Here is a 16,154-nt window from a genome sequence, read left to right on the forward strand (position 1 = left end):
ATTTGTTTAAAGCATTACATAATATCACTGACTATTCCTTGGTATGTACATGTATTGATTGTTTATTTCAGCCAGTGCAGTAAAGTGACTCCAATTAATGAGCTGACTGACATGCAGTCCACAGACCTACAGGGACTGTCAGTGGAGCTGGAAACTGTTCTGGGAGAAATCAAAAGCCTTCAGATCAGTCAGGAGCTCAGTGTTCAGGCATTGCTAAGAACATATACTGTGAAACCATTATTAATCGTCAGGCATTAATTTTCATAAATTTCGTCACTCGACCGATCGGCGAATTTAAGATCCTAACGAACAATCATGCTCTATGTTTGAACAAAAACAAACACTAACTTGAACAATATTTCAAAACTTTACCGTAGACATGAGGCATTAAATTCCAACATAATCCATGCACACATTCACTGCTGTTTCGTAATCAAGATTAATCCGGTTTTGACACAAAGGGATGTAGATTACACAAGGTACTTAACTGACACGTTACACTTCTTTAAAATGCGTGTGCAGTACAGCTGTATCGAATCCGTTGACTTCGTTTATGTAGAATGGTAATGAATTAGCGCTAATTGTTTATAACTTTATTACCCATTAGGTGTATTGTGTTTTTCAGGGGTGTTGCATATTAACCATCACGCAGCGAATGCCGATGAAAGACAATAAACCAAATGAAAAGATGACGATGTGTGATCAACATGCGTATTTATCACAAGTTAATAAAGAATATTTTAATTGCTGTTTGTTGTTTGATTGTTTGCGTTTAACCACACTTATTACTATTTTATATGTATCAATTTATTTATTTTTAAATTATTGACATTATTGATTTATATACCGGTAGTTTACTTTTTAAGAACAAACACACACATAGAGTTTATAATTTTAATGTTGATATCAGGATAAAAAGTGACATTTGAGACCAATTACTGTTCTTAAAATTATCAAAAATGTACGCTTGAAACTTTATTGAAAAGTGACAAAATAATTTCCTAACACTAGTTATTACCCATATTGTTCGCACCTTCCCTAATTTGTGCCGATAAAGGTACGATTGTTATCAGTATGGCAATTATAATAATAGAATAAGACTTATTGGCAATTGGCTTCGTTGTTAAAAACACTCGTTAACGGTTATTCGATCCCACTTGTCCGCTAATCATAACAATGAACGTGTGAATGGCATACATTAAGAGGGTCCATTACTGTCCCTTGATAACAAAAGAGTAGTTAATTGGCATGTGACAAACAGGCCCCACCTCCTGCAGTAATTCTCAAGTGTGTTCCCGCATTCGTACCACGCTTTTTCGCAACTGCGATTGATCGCGAATATGTATTACACACAAATCGGATATTGACTGACGCATTTTTTTAAAATTCAAAATCAGAAATAGGCGAATTTAAGTGCTGACGAAATCGTTTTTTTTATAAAAATGACGAAATTTTGTGCTGTCGAAAATAAATGGTTTCACAGTAAGGAACATGGGGCAGTCATGATAGAACAAATGCGTGGCAATTTAAATTTTAATATAGATGATATAGATGAGTGTGGTAATAGTTATGTGAGTACATCGGGCGGACATGAGCAATATTTAAAAGAAGAGATGTGTAGGAGTGTTCTTTTTATCTTGAATGAATTTGATAATAGTACTGTGAAGGAACTAAACGAGATGAGAGATGAAGTTATAAGCATAAAAGGGTCAATTACAAGTTCTATTATTAAATGCAACAGTCTTCTTAATGACTTGTCACATTTCCATGAATTTGTTCAGAAAATTGGAGATAATAAGGAGCTCTGCCTTATAGCCAGCATAAAATGTAAGCATATAATACAGCAGGCATTAACTCTGCTAGGAAAGTCAGGCGAGGTGTTTAATGTCCAGAGTATTACTAAGCATAATGTGAGAATACCAAGTGATAAAGGTGTATGTTATATCAAAGGCATATGTGTTCTTCTCGATGGGCAGGTACTGGTTGTAGACTGGAATAATCAGAATGTCAAGCTGCTGAACCAGCAATACCAGGTGGTGAGTCACTGGGATGTGAATGCTCTGCCATTGGACATTTGTTTGATCACACCCAGTGAGGTTGCAGTGGCTGTGAATACTAGTAACATACATGAGGTCCAGTTTATCACTGTCAACCAGGGAAAGCTTGTTTCTGGCAGGAAGTTTCAGTTACAACATGAATGTACATTTATTACCCATCACCAAGGAGACCTTTTTGTCACCTCTGGTCAAGAACTGTACAAATACTCACTGAATGGCAAACTGATCTGCAGACTCTACCAAGATAGATCAGCTAATAGGACAGGTAAGAATCATGGTGAATCCATCCTGATAACATGTGTATTATGTACAGGGATTTGTCTAGCCATTGTGGACAAAGGAGTCTAGTCAAATTGTGTTATTTTAAATTCATACAATGACAAATTTGGGAATTTTTATTGACTAAATGAACCGAGTTGGGATTTATTTTTTTAATCAACAAATATTGACCCATTAGGCCTTTATCTTGTTATTTTGAAAAAATAATAATATAAATTATAGTTACATACTTTGTGAGATGATAATAAAATAAAATTCAGATGTAATAGAAGAAAACCTGCTGATGTATTATAAAAAAATTGTTCTATAATTCATATGTGCCCTTTGAATGCTACAGTACATTGTAGCCAAAACAAGATTCAGAAATATTGATTTATAAACATGAGTAATGAAGTACTTTGACTGTCACTACATGGCATGTCTATAAATAGAAACTGAGTTCCTGGAAAAGAGACACTTTCTGACCTAGTCTTAATTTTGTGTTTGTTAAATGATTGTACATGTACAATATGTTTACCTGTTGATAGAACTGTTCAATTGTTTCAGTATGTGTAATTGTTTCCATCTGTGTACTTGTTTTGCTTCAATTCATATCTTACTCAACAGTCGCATTTCAACATGTCAAACGTTAACTAAATAGCTCTGCTACTGAAGTTTATTGTCACGCTTAACTATTGAATTATTGAAATTTATGCATATATTTTAGATGTGTAAAGGCCTCTTTATAGCAACATATGCGTAATACAATATCACTGCAGTATGTTTAATAAGATTATTTAACATTGACAGTAATTCAATATCTTGATGTTACTCTGTTTTGCAGTAGGGAAGTGTGCTGTGAGTCCCACAGGAGACAGGCTGTACATCACTAACTGGGACCAGTACAAGCTTCTCACCCTGGCCAGGGATGGCACACTCCTGGCTACATACTCAGACCCAGCACTAGGTGGTCTACATGTGACCCCTGCAGGCCAGGTGCTGGTCTGTGGATACTGGTCCTACACTGTACTACAGGTGGGCTGGAAGGGAGAGAGTAAGCTGACTACGCTGGCTACTCAGGAGGATGGAGTGTGGAGGCCATGGTCAGTCTGCTACAGCAGCACCACATCATCCATCATTGTGGGACAGGGGGGCGGCAACATCCTGGTGTTCAGAGTGGAATAGTGTGTACATGTATGTATTAGTTGTTGTAATTAGTGATAAGTATTTCAATGACAATGTGTTATTTAGCATACGAACATAGTATTGTGTGATGTTACAATACAACATTAAGTGTGTAGTTAAAGATACAAATAATTTATGTGCACATATTGTTATCTGATTACACAATGTGAGGGTTTTTGTTTTGAACATTAGATCTAATGAATATTATGTTATGTTGTCATAACGTTTGTGTCATTATGGTCCTAACATTAGTTCTTGTAAACTTTGCATAAACAAACAAAGCATTTCAACTAAACATGTAATATTTGTACATATATGCACATGTACAAAGCAACAGAGGCTATTATTAGACCTATAAACACCATGCCATGTAAGAAATGTATATGGATGAATACTTTTTTAATAAAATATGCAATTGTTTAAATAATCTTTGGAGGAGTATATATTGTTTGGAGGAGTATGTATTGATATTTGTACGCAATGTTTACAGAAAAGTAACACTTGATGTAAGATTTATTAATTTGCCATATTTAAAGCTGTTGAACATTTGTTATTGAGTTTCATTACATTTATATAATCGTGTGTGTGTTAATTACATTTTTTATGAATTTGTTTAAGTCCTAAATATAAATACAAGAAATACATCAAGCTATTCTGCTGCTACAGTGGCTGCTGAGTCAGGACAACGATGCTGAGGATGTGGTGGACAAGGATGACCTGACTACTCAGAAGGTAACATAGACCCTTTGTCAGACCTTTTCTTTGTCATTTCGGGAAAAAATGCCATTGTGGTTTTGGAATATTTTCCTGTGAAAAGTCAATTGATTTGGGAAAAACTAATTTTATATCATTCTTTCTAATATATCAAATTATATGAATAAAATCATTTTATGATAGTTATATACTTTTATAGATCTAAGTGAAATTTGATTGAGATATAATAATTATAATGCATAAAAACGGGAACATCACGTCAGGCAATTTACGCGTGTTAAGTGGAAAAAACGCCCCAATTGGACGTTTTTTATCACATCTTTACACAGCAACACATATTCCAAAATTTGACAACAAATGGTGAAAGTTTGTGTTTCTTGGAAATTTTAGCACTTTTATCGTAAATATTTATCAGAATGTCCTTTTAATAATGGAATATACGGGAGTATCGGGTAATGATTAGCAACAGTAAAAGTAGTAAATTGGCAGTAATAGATATAAAGTATGGTTTCATACGGATGTATTAAGGAATCAATCGAGACGCGATTATGGGTATCTATGCGGAAAAGGGTTAAACAATTTTTTTTAAATCACTTTATTAATGACTTTATTTCTGTTTTTTCTTGAAGAGTCATAACGCACCGTCATAACGTCATTTCACTCTGAAAAAAACAAACCCACATATGTAGGGTGCAGCCCTCCCCCCACCCATGGCCCCGGGGTGTCTGAAAAAATTTCTGTTGAAAGCACTGTAATTTTAATACATGTAAGGCACTTATTTCGTATGGGTCCGTTTTACAGACCCATAAATACCAGGAACGCGCCGTCTTGTTTATTTCCTGTTTATTAAGAATGCAAAAAGATGAGGTGGTAAAGAAATTAATGAATTTACATAAGGTATAATATCCTCTTAAATTGATTGTATATCGTACATATGGTAAAATATCCTCTTAAATTGTTTGTATATTGCAAAATCATTGATATTCCTCCTCATCAAATTTTGGTGATTACAAAAGTATTTCATGGACATAATTATTAGTTAATGTGTGGATTAATCAGGTCTGAAAAATAAATGAGGATGTGTCAGTTCATTTCCCGTGTGTTTGTGATAAATTTGTGGATCGGTAAAACCTTAAAATCAACAAAAAATAGCCCGAAACGCATTATAATGGTTTTACAGTGTTACCTCTGTATTAAAAATGCTAAATATGAAGTGGACAAGAATATGATATGATTTCATAGAAGTTAAAATTGTGTCTTTTCTTTTATGTATCATGTTTACAGTGTTGAGTTTGTATAAAGTTGTGAGATATTAAATTAAGCTTTGAATGCCTTGGTTCTATAGGGCCTGTTTGCAAGGAGGTGTTACGTTCTTTATGTGTATACTGTGTTATTGTTTTTTTGTCAATTATAGGGGCCAAAATCGGCCCCATATCAAATGCTGGAACTATGTATTTTCCCAAACAACTTCCTAAAATTCCCAATTGAAGGTAAAGTAAAAGAAATTTGTCTAGCGGAAAGTGTTGTCCCTGATAAGCCTGTGTGGCTGTATAGGCTTATCTGGGCAGACACTTAGTGCACAATTTATAAAGCCCTGTTTTCTGGGAATGAGGCTCAAAGTAGATCCCCCCACAGTCTGTTACAGAGTTGTACAAGATGATACCAGGTGAGCCTTGTTATGGGAAAAGGGTGCTTAATGCATGTTATGTACCATCCACAGATTAGCCTGTGCAGTGCGCACTCAGAATTATCAGGGATAATGCTTTCCATTTTTGAGGAAATTTTTGCTTTAAAGAAATTATTTCGAAACAAAAATCATGTCTTGGTGGAAAGTGTTATCTCAAGTTAGCCTGTGTGGACTTCACAGGCTAATGTGGTACTATACATATTCATTAAGCCCAGTTGTCCGGAATATGGCTCAAGTTCAGTCTGCTTCCAGTCTGTTGGTATTTGTAAATTCTGATTAGAACAAATATGGTATAAAAACCACTATGATTAAAAACTGGTAATTGAGACATCAGTGTACATATAAATGCAAATTTAACATACATATTGAGCAATTCTAATAGTAGCTCAAAATTTCCCAATTTAAAATAGTTTGACATTTTTAAAGAGTTGGTTACTCATTTTTTCACAAAATTAAAAATTTTGAGTCGTATTTTGTTCACAAAATATCATATCAAACACAGTTAATGTTTTAAATAACTTGGACAAAATATTGTTTTGTTATTGGTAACTGTGAAAATATAGATTTATCAAAGTAAAGGCAAACTAGTATTGTAATATGATGGTAATTAAGGGCAAATGGCCTGAAACATATTTTTACTCCAAGGTGTATGTGTGAAAAAAACTTTTCCATCTTTATAAAGTACACGTAATAGGCACTTCCTTATATGCAAGTGGACTAATAAAATGAGCACTGAAACTGAACATTTCAACAAAAACGCATGTCAAAGAATATATTTTGATTGGATTTGTGCAATGAAGTTCCATGCAATTAAAAAGACATATAATTCTCAAATTAAAAGATAGAATTTTCCCGATGTTTGATAATATTACGCTAATTTTCCTCATTGGTGTGGTACAGATACTTTTTTGGCAAGTTCAAAAGACTATCGGCTTTCTCAATGTTACAGCAACTGCTAAGCTCAGAAGACCAAGGAGTAGTGAAAGGCTCAGCCAAATCAAAGTCCAGCGATGTGAGGGTGAGACAGCCTTCCCATGTCCTCGTATTGCAACATGAAGGACATTTTAGCTGAAACTAACAAGGGAGAGAACTGTAGATCTGCACCAGCAGTGAGTTGTTGCCCTTAAGTTGTTTAATGTTTTATTTATTTGTATTATGTCTTGCAACTTACATGTTGATTGACTTTAAGACTTTTTTCTAATGTGAATTTAAACAGATTTTAACCATCAAAGATCAGTAAAGGCAAGGTAAAATAATATGTGTGTGTGTTTTTTTGCAACGTTGTTGAGACATTAATATTATTTTTAAATATTAATATTGTTGCCTCCCATTTATTGAAACATATAATAACAACAAAACATATCTAATGACATTTTAAAAGTAATGTGATTAATAGAATAAGTACAATTCAAAATATTAAATTTTTAACCAAATGGTTTTCCTTCTTTGTGTTTTGCAGCAAAAAATTGGCTAATAGATAAATAAGCTGTGATGTGGAAAAATGGGGCCTAATGCATGTGCTTAAATTGTTGTCACAGATTAGCCTGTGCAGTCCACACAGGCTAATCACGGACAACACTTTCCTCTTAAAGGTATTTTTCATTGAACAAATAATCCTCTTTATGAAAATCCAGTCTAGTCAGAAAGAACCCTCCCTTATTAGCTTATGTGAATTTCACATGCTAATCTGCGACGACACTTTCTAACATTAGTGATCCGCATATTGGTTTATGAAAATACATTTCTGGAAATGGAGTCAAGATAATAGATATAAATGTACAGATAAGTATAGCATTAGCCAACACTTTTCTTGTTTTAATACAAAATGACTTAATTGTATTTATGTTCATGCTATTAAGGACAAGGAACCAATAAAATACCGGATTAGAAATTCATGTTGTTGAAAACCTTCACAGCCAGTCAAGAGGCATAGTTTGTTATAGATTATAATATAATTGTTACAAGTTCCTATCACCCACTGTGTTGTTGTTGTTTTCAGCAGAGCACCAGGATTGATATCGAGTTGGCCCAGCAACCGCACGAGTCCCGCCTGCAGGAGCCCCAGTCCAGAACAACCCTTCCCCTCCCCTGACTTCTAACTCCTTCCCCTTGACCTCCTGACTGAAAAAGTCAGCATCGTTGAACAACTCCGTTCTGCAGGAAATTCTGAGCATGATTCTGGTCAAACGTCGAGTTGTCCACACATAAGCCTGGGTAGTTTTGTTAAGCTAGAGTTCCGCTTGGGCCTGAAAGGGACGAGTTTTACAGACACGAAAAGTTATAGCAGTAGTTATGGTAACGCTAACAGTCAGTTGTTGCTGTTGGACATCACAACAAATATCCTGAAGAACAAAAAGTTCAATAACTTGTTCCAATCTTTATGGGACAAACAGAAATTGAACGGGAGAAAATCAAGGAACAATAAAAGCGTAAGCTTTCCTAGTGGGATGCTTCTGCTGTTGATAGTTTGGATGACAATAGGGTTACGGACTGCCCCAGATTGTCCATTCAGCGGCCAAAATATCATAATGGAACGGACTTTTGGCAATATTACCGACAAAGAAAGGCAGTAATGACTTGGTTGTGAATACCTAGAGCACGATACATCCATGCTGACACAAAAAGGCAGTAATGACTTAGTGGTGAAAACCTAGAGCACGCTACATCCTTGCTGACAAAGAAATGCAGTAATGACTTGGTTGTGAATACCCAGAGCATGCTACATCCATGCTGACACAGAAAGGCAGTAATGACTATGCTGTGAACACCCAGAGCATGCTACATCCATGCTGACACAGAAAGGCAGTAATGACTATGCTGTGAACACCCAGAGCATGCTACATCCATGCTGACACAGAAAGGAAGTAATGACTATGCTGTGAACACCCAGAGCAAGATATATCCATGCTGACACAGAAAGGCAGTAATGATTATGCTGTGAACACCCAGAGCAAGATAAATCCATGCTGACACAGAAAGGCAGTAATGACTACGCTGTGAACACCCAGAGCACAATACATCCATGCTGACACAGAAAGGCAGTAATGACTTGGTTGTGAACACCCAGAGCACAATACATCAATGTTGACTCAGAAAGGCAGTAATGACTTGGTTGTGAACACAGAACACGATACACCCATGCTGACACAGAAAGGCAGTAATGACTATGCAGTGAACACCCAGAGCAAGATATATCCATGCTGACACAGAAAAGCAGTAATGACTATGCTGTGAACACCCAGAGCACAATACATCATTTGCTGACACAGAAAGGCAGTAATGACTTGGCTCTGAACACAGAGCACAATACATCCATGCTGACACAGAAAGGCAGTAATGACTTGGCTGTGAACACAGAGCTTAATATATCCATGCTGACACAGAAAGGCAATTATGACTTGGTTGTGAACACAGAGCACAATACATCCTTGTTGACACAGAAAAGCAGTAATGACTTTGCTGTGAACTCAGAGCACGATACATCCATGCTGACACAGAAAGGCAGTAATGACTTGGATGTAAACACCCAGAGCACAATTCATCCATACTGACACAGAAAGACAGTAAAGACTTGGTTGTAAACACCCAGAGCACAATACATCCATGATGACACAGAAAGGCAGTAAAGACCTTGTTGTAAAGACTAAGAGATCCATATATACATGGGGTGTGCCACAGCCGCAAATTACGCCCACTATTGTGAACAAGGTGCTTAAAGTGAACATGTCTGGGTTTGGTATGAGGACTAAGCACTCCAAGCCCAGAAGGCCTCGCATTGAATTGATGCAAGAGAAGGCTTTGAAAAATATTAGCAGTTTTGTTGTGTGGTCCAGTACGCCCTTCGACTCTCAACCTGAAGAAAGCAGAACTCAAACTCGGCTCTTAGCAATATCAGCAAGACCAGCATGTCATCTCCGCTTCTTGACCTTCAGGTGAGACCTTACAGTGTTAATTTTTTTGTTGAAATTAGGGCTGAAATTCAGCCCCATTGTTATCTCAAAAAGTCTATATCCATGATTACTGGCTTAAGTTCTCAATTCATGGTTTCCCGCAAGAAAAAGAATGTTTTGATAGGTTGCAACATTGAGTTAACCAGAACTCAAATTCAGCCTTTGGCAATATCAGCAAAGCCAGCATATCAGCTCAGCTTCTTGAGCTTCAGGTGAGATCATACAGTGTTATTCATTTTGTCGAAATTGGGGCCAAAATTGAGTCCCATTCCTAATCTTAAACAGTTTATTTTTTCCATAATTACTGGCTAAAGTTTTCAATTCAAGGTTTGACCCCAAACAATGTTTTAATGGGTTACAAATTGAGTTTGTTTCCTTATGCAGCTCTATAAGTTGAACCTTAGTGCAATTTATCTTGATAGCACTTATTCTCAATTTTTAAATTATGTTTAGCAAAAACTTTAACCATTTTCCCAATTTTATTCAAAACACTATGATTTTGTACGAATTGTACCAATCCAAAAATGGTTACAATAAACTCTGCATAGAGCTAGCCCCTAGTTATAGCACATTATAAAGTTTTTTATCAGAATAACTGGCTTAATTATACCCGCACAAACGAAGTTTAGGGGGGTATATAGGTAGTATAGGAGTGAACTAGTCTGTCGGTTTGTCTGTCGATCCGTATTTAGTGTCCGTTCTCTAATTCAAGTAGTTTTCATCCGATCTTTACCACATGATGTATAGGCCAAGTTTAAACATGGGCTTTGTCGGGTTAAAAACTTGGTCACGGTGTCACTTAGTGCATTTTAAACATTCAGCATGTTGTCCGCTCTCTAATTCAAGTAGTTTTCATCCAATCCTCACCAAACGTGGTCACAAGTTTTTTCTAAATGATCTCTAGGACAAGTTTGAACATGGGCCATTCCAAGCCTAAAACTAGGTCACCGGGTCACTTTGTGCATTTTTAACATTCAGCAAGGTGTCCGCTCTCTAATAAGTAGTTTACATCCGATCTTCACCAAACTTGGTCAGAAGTTTTATGGAGATGATCTTAAGGCCAAGTCAGAACATGGGCCTTTCTGTGTGAAAAACTAGGTCAAGAGGTCACTATTGCGTTTTAAGAATATAGCATGGTGTCCGCTGTTTTTTTGTGAAGACGACATGCAAAATATTATGTGTCAATGCGGCATGTGGGGGTATTCGTCACATCTGTGACAAAGCTTTAGTTTGCTTATTTCACTAAGTTTAATTACTATTTTGAACTCACATCTATTGTTTCTTATTAAATGCCAAACAGTTGTATTGTCTCACATTGAAAGTTGTTAAGTCTCAGGTATAAGTCATAAACTGTCACATTTAAAGGTGTGCAGACTCACACTTAAATATGTAGATTGTAACATTTAAAGTTGTGTTGTCACACATTTTTAATTGCTGAGAATCTCATTTAAAATTATGTAGTCTCAAATTTAAAGTTCTTTAGTCACACAATTAAAGGTGTACAGTCTCACATTCTAAATTGCTCAAGTAATGCCTGTTTTTGATTTACAAAAAATAGATATAACACCTCGCTACAAACCCAAAAATTCCAATTTCAAGTTGGTGCGCGTAAAACATTGATACTACGTTATTCTGAATTCTAATTGGTGAAAAATTAATTGCAATATTTTAAATATCAATTATAGGCACGATGTTTGGCATTTAAAAAACAGGTCTGTAAGGTAAGGTGTTTCAAGGCTTATTCATGTGTCACTAAACAATCCGGTTTTAGTTTACTTTCCATTTCCTTTTCAGTGAACTTTACTAGCAAACATGACAAACGTCATTGAAATGAAAGTCGATGACAACCCCCTTCTTGCACAAATACTACAACTTGCTTAAGAAAATCAGCATGAAGACGTCTTGCGTCAGACTACCAAGCCTCCTATCAATATATCCTCCCATGTTGGCTACATCAACACTTCCAACAGCAGAGCCTTGGTGAGTTTGACTTCCGTCTCAGCATCCATGTCGCTTAGCAACAATTGAATGATGGGCGTCGACAAATTAGGCCGGACAAGTCGCTCAAACTGAAACGATCTGATCCAACAGGTAGAGCAAGCGTTGCGTGACACGTCCGTTAATGTGACTGACCTCGATATGTTGTTCTCGAATAATGTGAACCTTAGGCCTGGAGAGCAGTATGCGATTGACGCCATTTAACAAAAGTTGTTGTCGGCAATTCTCAGGTTTGGGGTGGCGACTTCAGCGTCAGGACTTGCTCCATCTCTGTCTATGGCCCAGTCCCAGCAGCAGCAGCAGCAACAAGAACAATAAGTAGTATCTGAGCAGTGTTCTGGGACACGGGGCTTCATGTATGTGCTTAAATTGTCATCCCAGACTAGCCTGTGCAGACTGCACATACATCAAGTCCTATTAAAGTGTCATCCCAGATTAGCCTGTGCAGACTGCACATACATTAAGTCCTATTAAATTGTAATCTCAGATTAGCCTGTGCAGACTGCACATACATCAATCCTATTAAAGTGTCATCCCAGATTAGCCTGTGCAGACTACACATACATTAAGTCCTATTAAAGTGTCATCCCAGATAAGCCTGTGCAGACTACACATACATTAAGTCCTATTAAATTGTCATCCCAGATTAGCCTGTGCAGACTGCACATACATTAAGTCCTATTAAAGTGTCATCTCAGATTAGCCTGTGCAGACTGCACATACATCAATCCTATTAAAGTGTCATCCCAGATTAGCCTGTGCAGACTACACATACATTAAGTCCTATTAAAGTGTCATCTCAGATAAGCCTGTGCAGACTGCGCATACATTAAGTCCTATTAAAGTGTCATCCCAGATTAGCCAGTGCAGACTGCACATACATTAAGTCCTATTAAATTGTCATCCCAGATTAGCCTGTGCAGACTGCACATACATTAAGTCCTATTAAAGTGTCATCTCAGATTAGCCAGTGCAGACTGCACATACATCAAGTCCTATTAAAGTGTCATCCCAGATTAGCCTGTGCAGACTGCGCATACATTAAGCCCTATTTATCTGAGAATGAGGCTCATATAGTTCACTTAACGTCAGTCCTCTTTCTGCCTGATTGAGGAAAAGTTCCTAGCATAAAATGTGAATTCTCTGATTTTAAATTTATCAAACTTGGTAAATAAAAAGCAAATAAAAGTTAATCTGATATCAGTTTTAATCATAGGTCAGGGCATAGTTTTGTATATTTTACTGCTGAAATTTAGCCCTTGAACAACAGTTTCTCCTTGCAATAAAAAAATCCACTTTAATTATTAAATTCTATTAAATTTAAGTAAAACAATTATTTAATGCCTTCAGCACATTATAAAATTATTATCTTCATTTATTTTCAATATTTATTTAAATTGCCGATTTTTGTTTTAAGAGCTAGTTCCTATTAATCATAGATCAGTACCCTGCTGAAAAACAGGATCCCTGGTCAGCTGGGTCCCAGATGCCCAGCAACACTTCCTGGCCCAGGACCTTGGGGCAAATGCTCAACATGTCCTATCTGCATGGTGAAGCTAGTCTTATTCTTGGGCTCCAAACTCTCCTGCTGTGGGGCCGAGATTACCTCATCCATAAGGTACATTGGTACTGTCATTTACTATGTATAATGTTCAGTTTGTATTCCCCCTGGTAGGGTGGCATATAGCAGTTGAACTGTCCGTCAGTCAGTCTGTCCGTCCGTCTGAAAACTTTAACATTGGCCATAACTTTTGCAATATTGAAGCTAGCAACTTGATATTTGACATGCATGTGTATCTCATGAAGTTGCACATTTTGAGTGGTGAAAGGTCAAGGTCATCCTCTAAGGTCAAAAGTAAAAAAATACAATCCAAGGGAAGAAATAAGCTTTAAAAGGGAGATAATTTCTTAACCTGCCAAATGATATATTGAAATTTTATTTCAAAGCAGCGCAATAAGGAGCATTGTGTTTCTGACGAACACATCTCTTGTCAACTTCAAATTTCAATTAAAATAGTTTGTGCTTTTCATATATTAATAAATCTCTTTCATGGCTGCTAACTTAATAAAATCATTATGTTATCGTTAATATTCATAATTGCCTTGAAATGGCAAAGGGGGGTGCATACTGATTTGTATAGCTGTTGAAGTGCACTTAATAAATATTGATTTCAGATGGATGAAAAATGTTTGCTTCTAGTGTACAGTATATAGTAGTCTATGTTTTTATGTTTGTATGAAGTGTTTAGTGTATATCTCATTTGTATCAAGAGTTTTCATACATAATGTATTTCTTTTTTTACTCAAACAAACTTGATTTACATCCAATGTAATTGATGACGTTTCAGAATGCATTGAATTATTTGGTTTACAGGGACACATTTCTAGGATGCGCTAAGGTCCTTTTATCTGTTCACAGAGGCCTTATACTCACAAGTTCAGGCCCAGAGAACAGTGTTCCCCAACTGCAACACAACCAGTACGTCTCAATAGGTAAGTCCTCTTCCCATCGCAAAAGGGGTCACTGCGGCATTGCCTAATACTTTAGATGGAATCAAGTGTTAACAAATAAGGTTAAACCCTATGCAAACTGAGGTTTCTGCTCTTCAATTAATTGACCAGTTTATCTTATTTAAGTTTAAGGGTTCAGCCACAAACTATTGTATCGTATATAATCATGTGAAGAAAATGCATAAGGTTCAAGCTTGACCCTCAAATTCGTATTTTAAATTGGACATCTATAGCTACCATTTGAATTGTTTTCAATTATGGAACATTTAGATTGATTTAGAGCATAATCAATTCCATATGTATTTTAAGTAACTGAAAATCAAAAAACCTTATATGTAACGATTTTGCTCTAAAGCAATCTAAATGTTCTATAATTGAAAACGAGGCAAATTCATCATTTGTTTTTAATTTCATTCACGAGTTACAAAATTATGTCTTTTTTATGCCAACCTCAGCATTGTTGGGTTACTTTTGTCTATGGCAAAGTGAGTTCAATGTTTACACCAAGCCATTCATCAAAAATTAAAACAGAAACAACAACAGGTTGATTAGATATAACAGATTATGTTCACTTTGTGTTGTAATTATAAGAGTAATAGAAGCTTTAAAATCATATATGAGCCTTGCACTGGGAAACAGGTTGAATGCGTAAAGAGTTTGACTCCAATCAGGGACACCACTTACCGCCTAAACTGGATTTCGCTAAGAACATATTTCTTTAAAACAAAAATTCTATAAAAGTGGAAAGTTTTGTCCCTGATTAGCCTGGTTATTCCTGAAGGTTCATGTATAATAGAACAACCAGCAGCAGCTGCATGTTGGCTGTTGGGCAGTTGGCATCCACTATTACATCTGCTCACTATTTCAAGGCAATTTAAGTTGATTCTTCATGAAAGTTATCAATAATGTTTTCGGGCAGAATTTCTTTTACAAGTTTAGTAACAAGCCAGATTCTCTGTACTTGTTTAATGAAGAAAAAATGACCAGTAAACATATGTGCCAATGTACTCACGATCAATGTAAACCAGTCTTCTAACTGGGTGTATTTTGTCGGCATTCTCGTTCTTAATTTATTTTTGTGTATGAACTGCCTAAAAAAATGCGACTTGTCTGAGCATAAATGCCATCAGAATTTATGCAATCAGCGTAATTTTCCTGACAGTTTCTACAGTTTTAAGTGTACTCTCACATTGCAAAACCGTGTTATATTGTCTTAAATAGTTTATGGCCTGTGTGGATGCTATATTTATGCCCCCCTTCGAAGAAGAGGGGGTATATTGCTTTGCTCATGTCGGTCTGTCGGTCGGTCGGTCTGTCGGTCCGTCCACCAGGTGGTTGTCAGACGATAACTCAAGAACGCTTGGGCCTAGGATCATGAAACTTCATAGGTACATTGATCATGACTCGCAGATGACCCCTATTGATTTTGAGGTCACTAGGTCAAAGGTCAAGGTCACGGTGACCCGAAACAGTAAAATGGTTTTTGAATGATAACTCAAGAACGCATACGCCTAGGATCATGAAACTTCATGGGTAGATTGATCATGACTTGCAGATGACCCCTATTGATTTTGAGGTCACTAGGTCAAAGGTCAAGGTCATGGTGACCCGAAATAGTAAAATGGTTTCCGGATGATAACTCAAGAATGCATACGCCTAGGATCATGAAACTTCATGGGTAGATTGATCATGACTCGCAGATGACCTCTATTGATTTTGAGGTCACTAGGTCAAAGGTCAAGGTCACGGTGACCCGAAATAGTAAAATGGTTTTCGGATGATAACTCAAGAACG

General features: G+C 36.5%; 1 protein-coding gene and 1 long non-coding RNA gene across 2 annotated transcripts in view; both read left to right on the forward strand.

The window, feature by feature from the left end:
• Positions 1-154, forward strand: part of LOC127864273 (uncharacterized) — a 122,821-nt gene extending 122,667 nt beyond the window's left edge. The window contains exon 3 of the long non-coding RNA XR_008041668.1: positions 72-154. This is a non-coding gene — a long non-coding RNA (uncharacterized LOC127864273). The remainder of the gene's footprint in view (positions 1-71) is intronic.
• The window catches only part of LOC127864234 (uncharacterized), a 210,584-nt gene that overhangs the window by 176,054 nt on the left and 18,376 nt on the right, over positions 1-16,154 (forward strand). Inside the window, exons 3-10 of the mRNA XM_052403926.1 lie at positions 2,097-2,322; positions 3,160-3,509; positions 4,167-4,232; positions 6,851-7,010; positions 7,901-9,833; positions 11,646-11,942; positions 13,289-13,467; positions 14,269-14,342. Of these exons, the coding sequence (XP_052259886.1) occupies positions 2,097-2,322; positions 3,160-3,500 (567 nt within the window). The 3' untranslated portion in view covers positions 3,501-3,509; positions 4,167-4,232; positions 6,851-7,010; ... (2 more) ...; positions 13,289-13,467; positions 14,269-14,342. The remainder of the gene's footprint in view (positions 1-2,096; positions 2,323-3,159; positions 3,510-4,166; positions 4,233-6,850; positions 7,011-7,900; positions 9,834-11,645; positions 11,943-13,288; positions 13,468-14,268; positions 14,343-16,154) is intronic.

This window comes from Dreissena polymorpha, chromosome 1 (assembly GCF_020536995.1).
Source record: "Dreissena polymorpha isolate Duluth1 chromosome 1, UMN_Dpol_1.0, whole genome shotgun sequence".
Lineage (NCBI taxonomy): Eukaryota > Metazoa > Mollusca > Bivalvia > Myida > Dreissenidae > Dreissena > Dreissena polymorpha.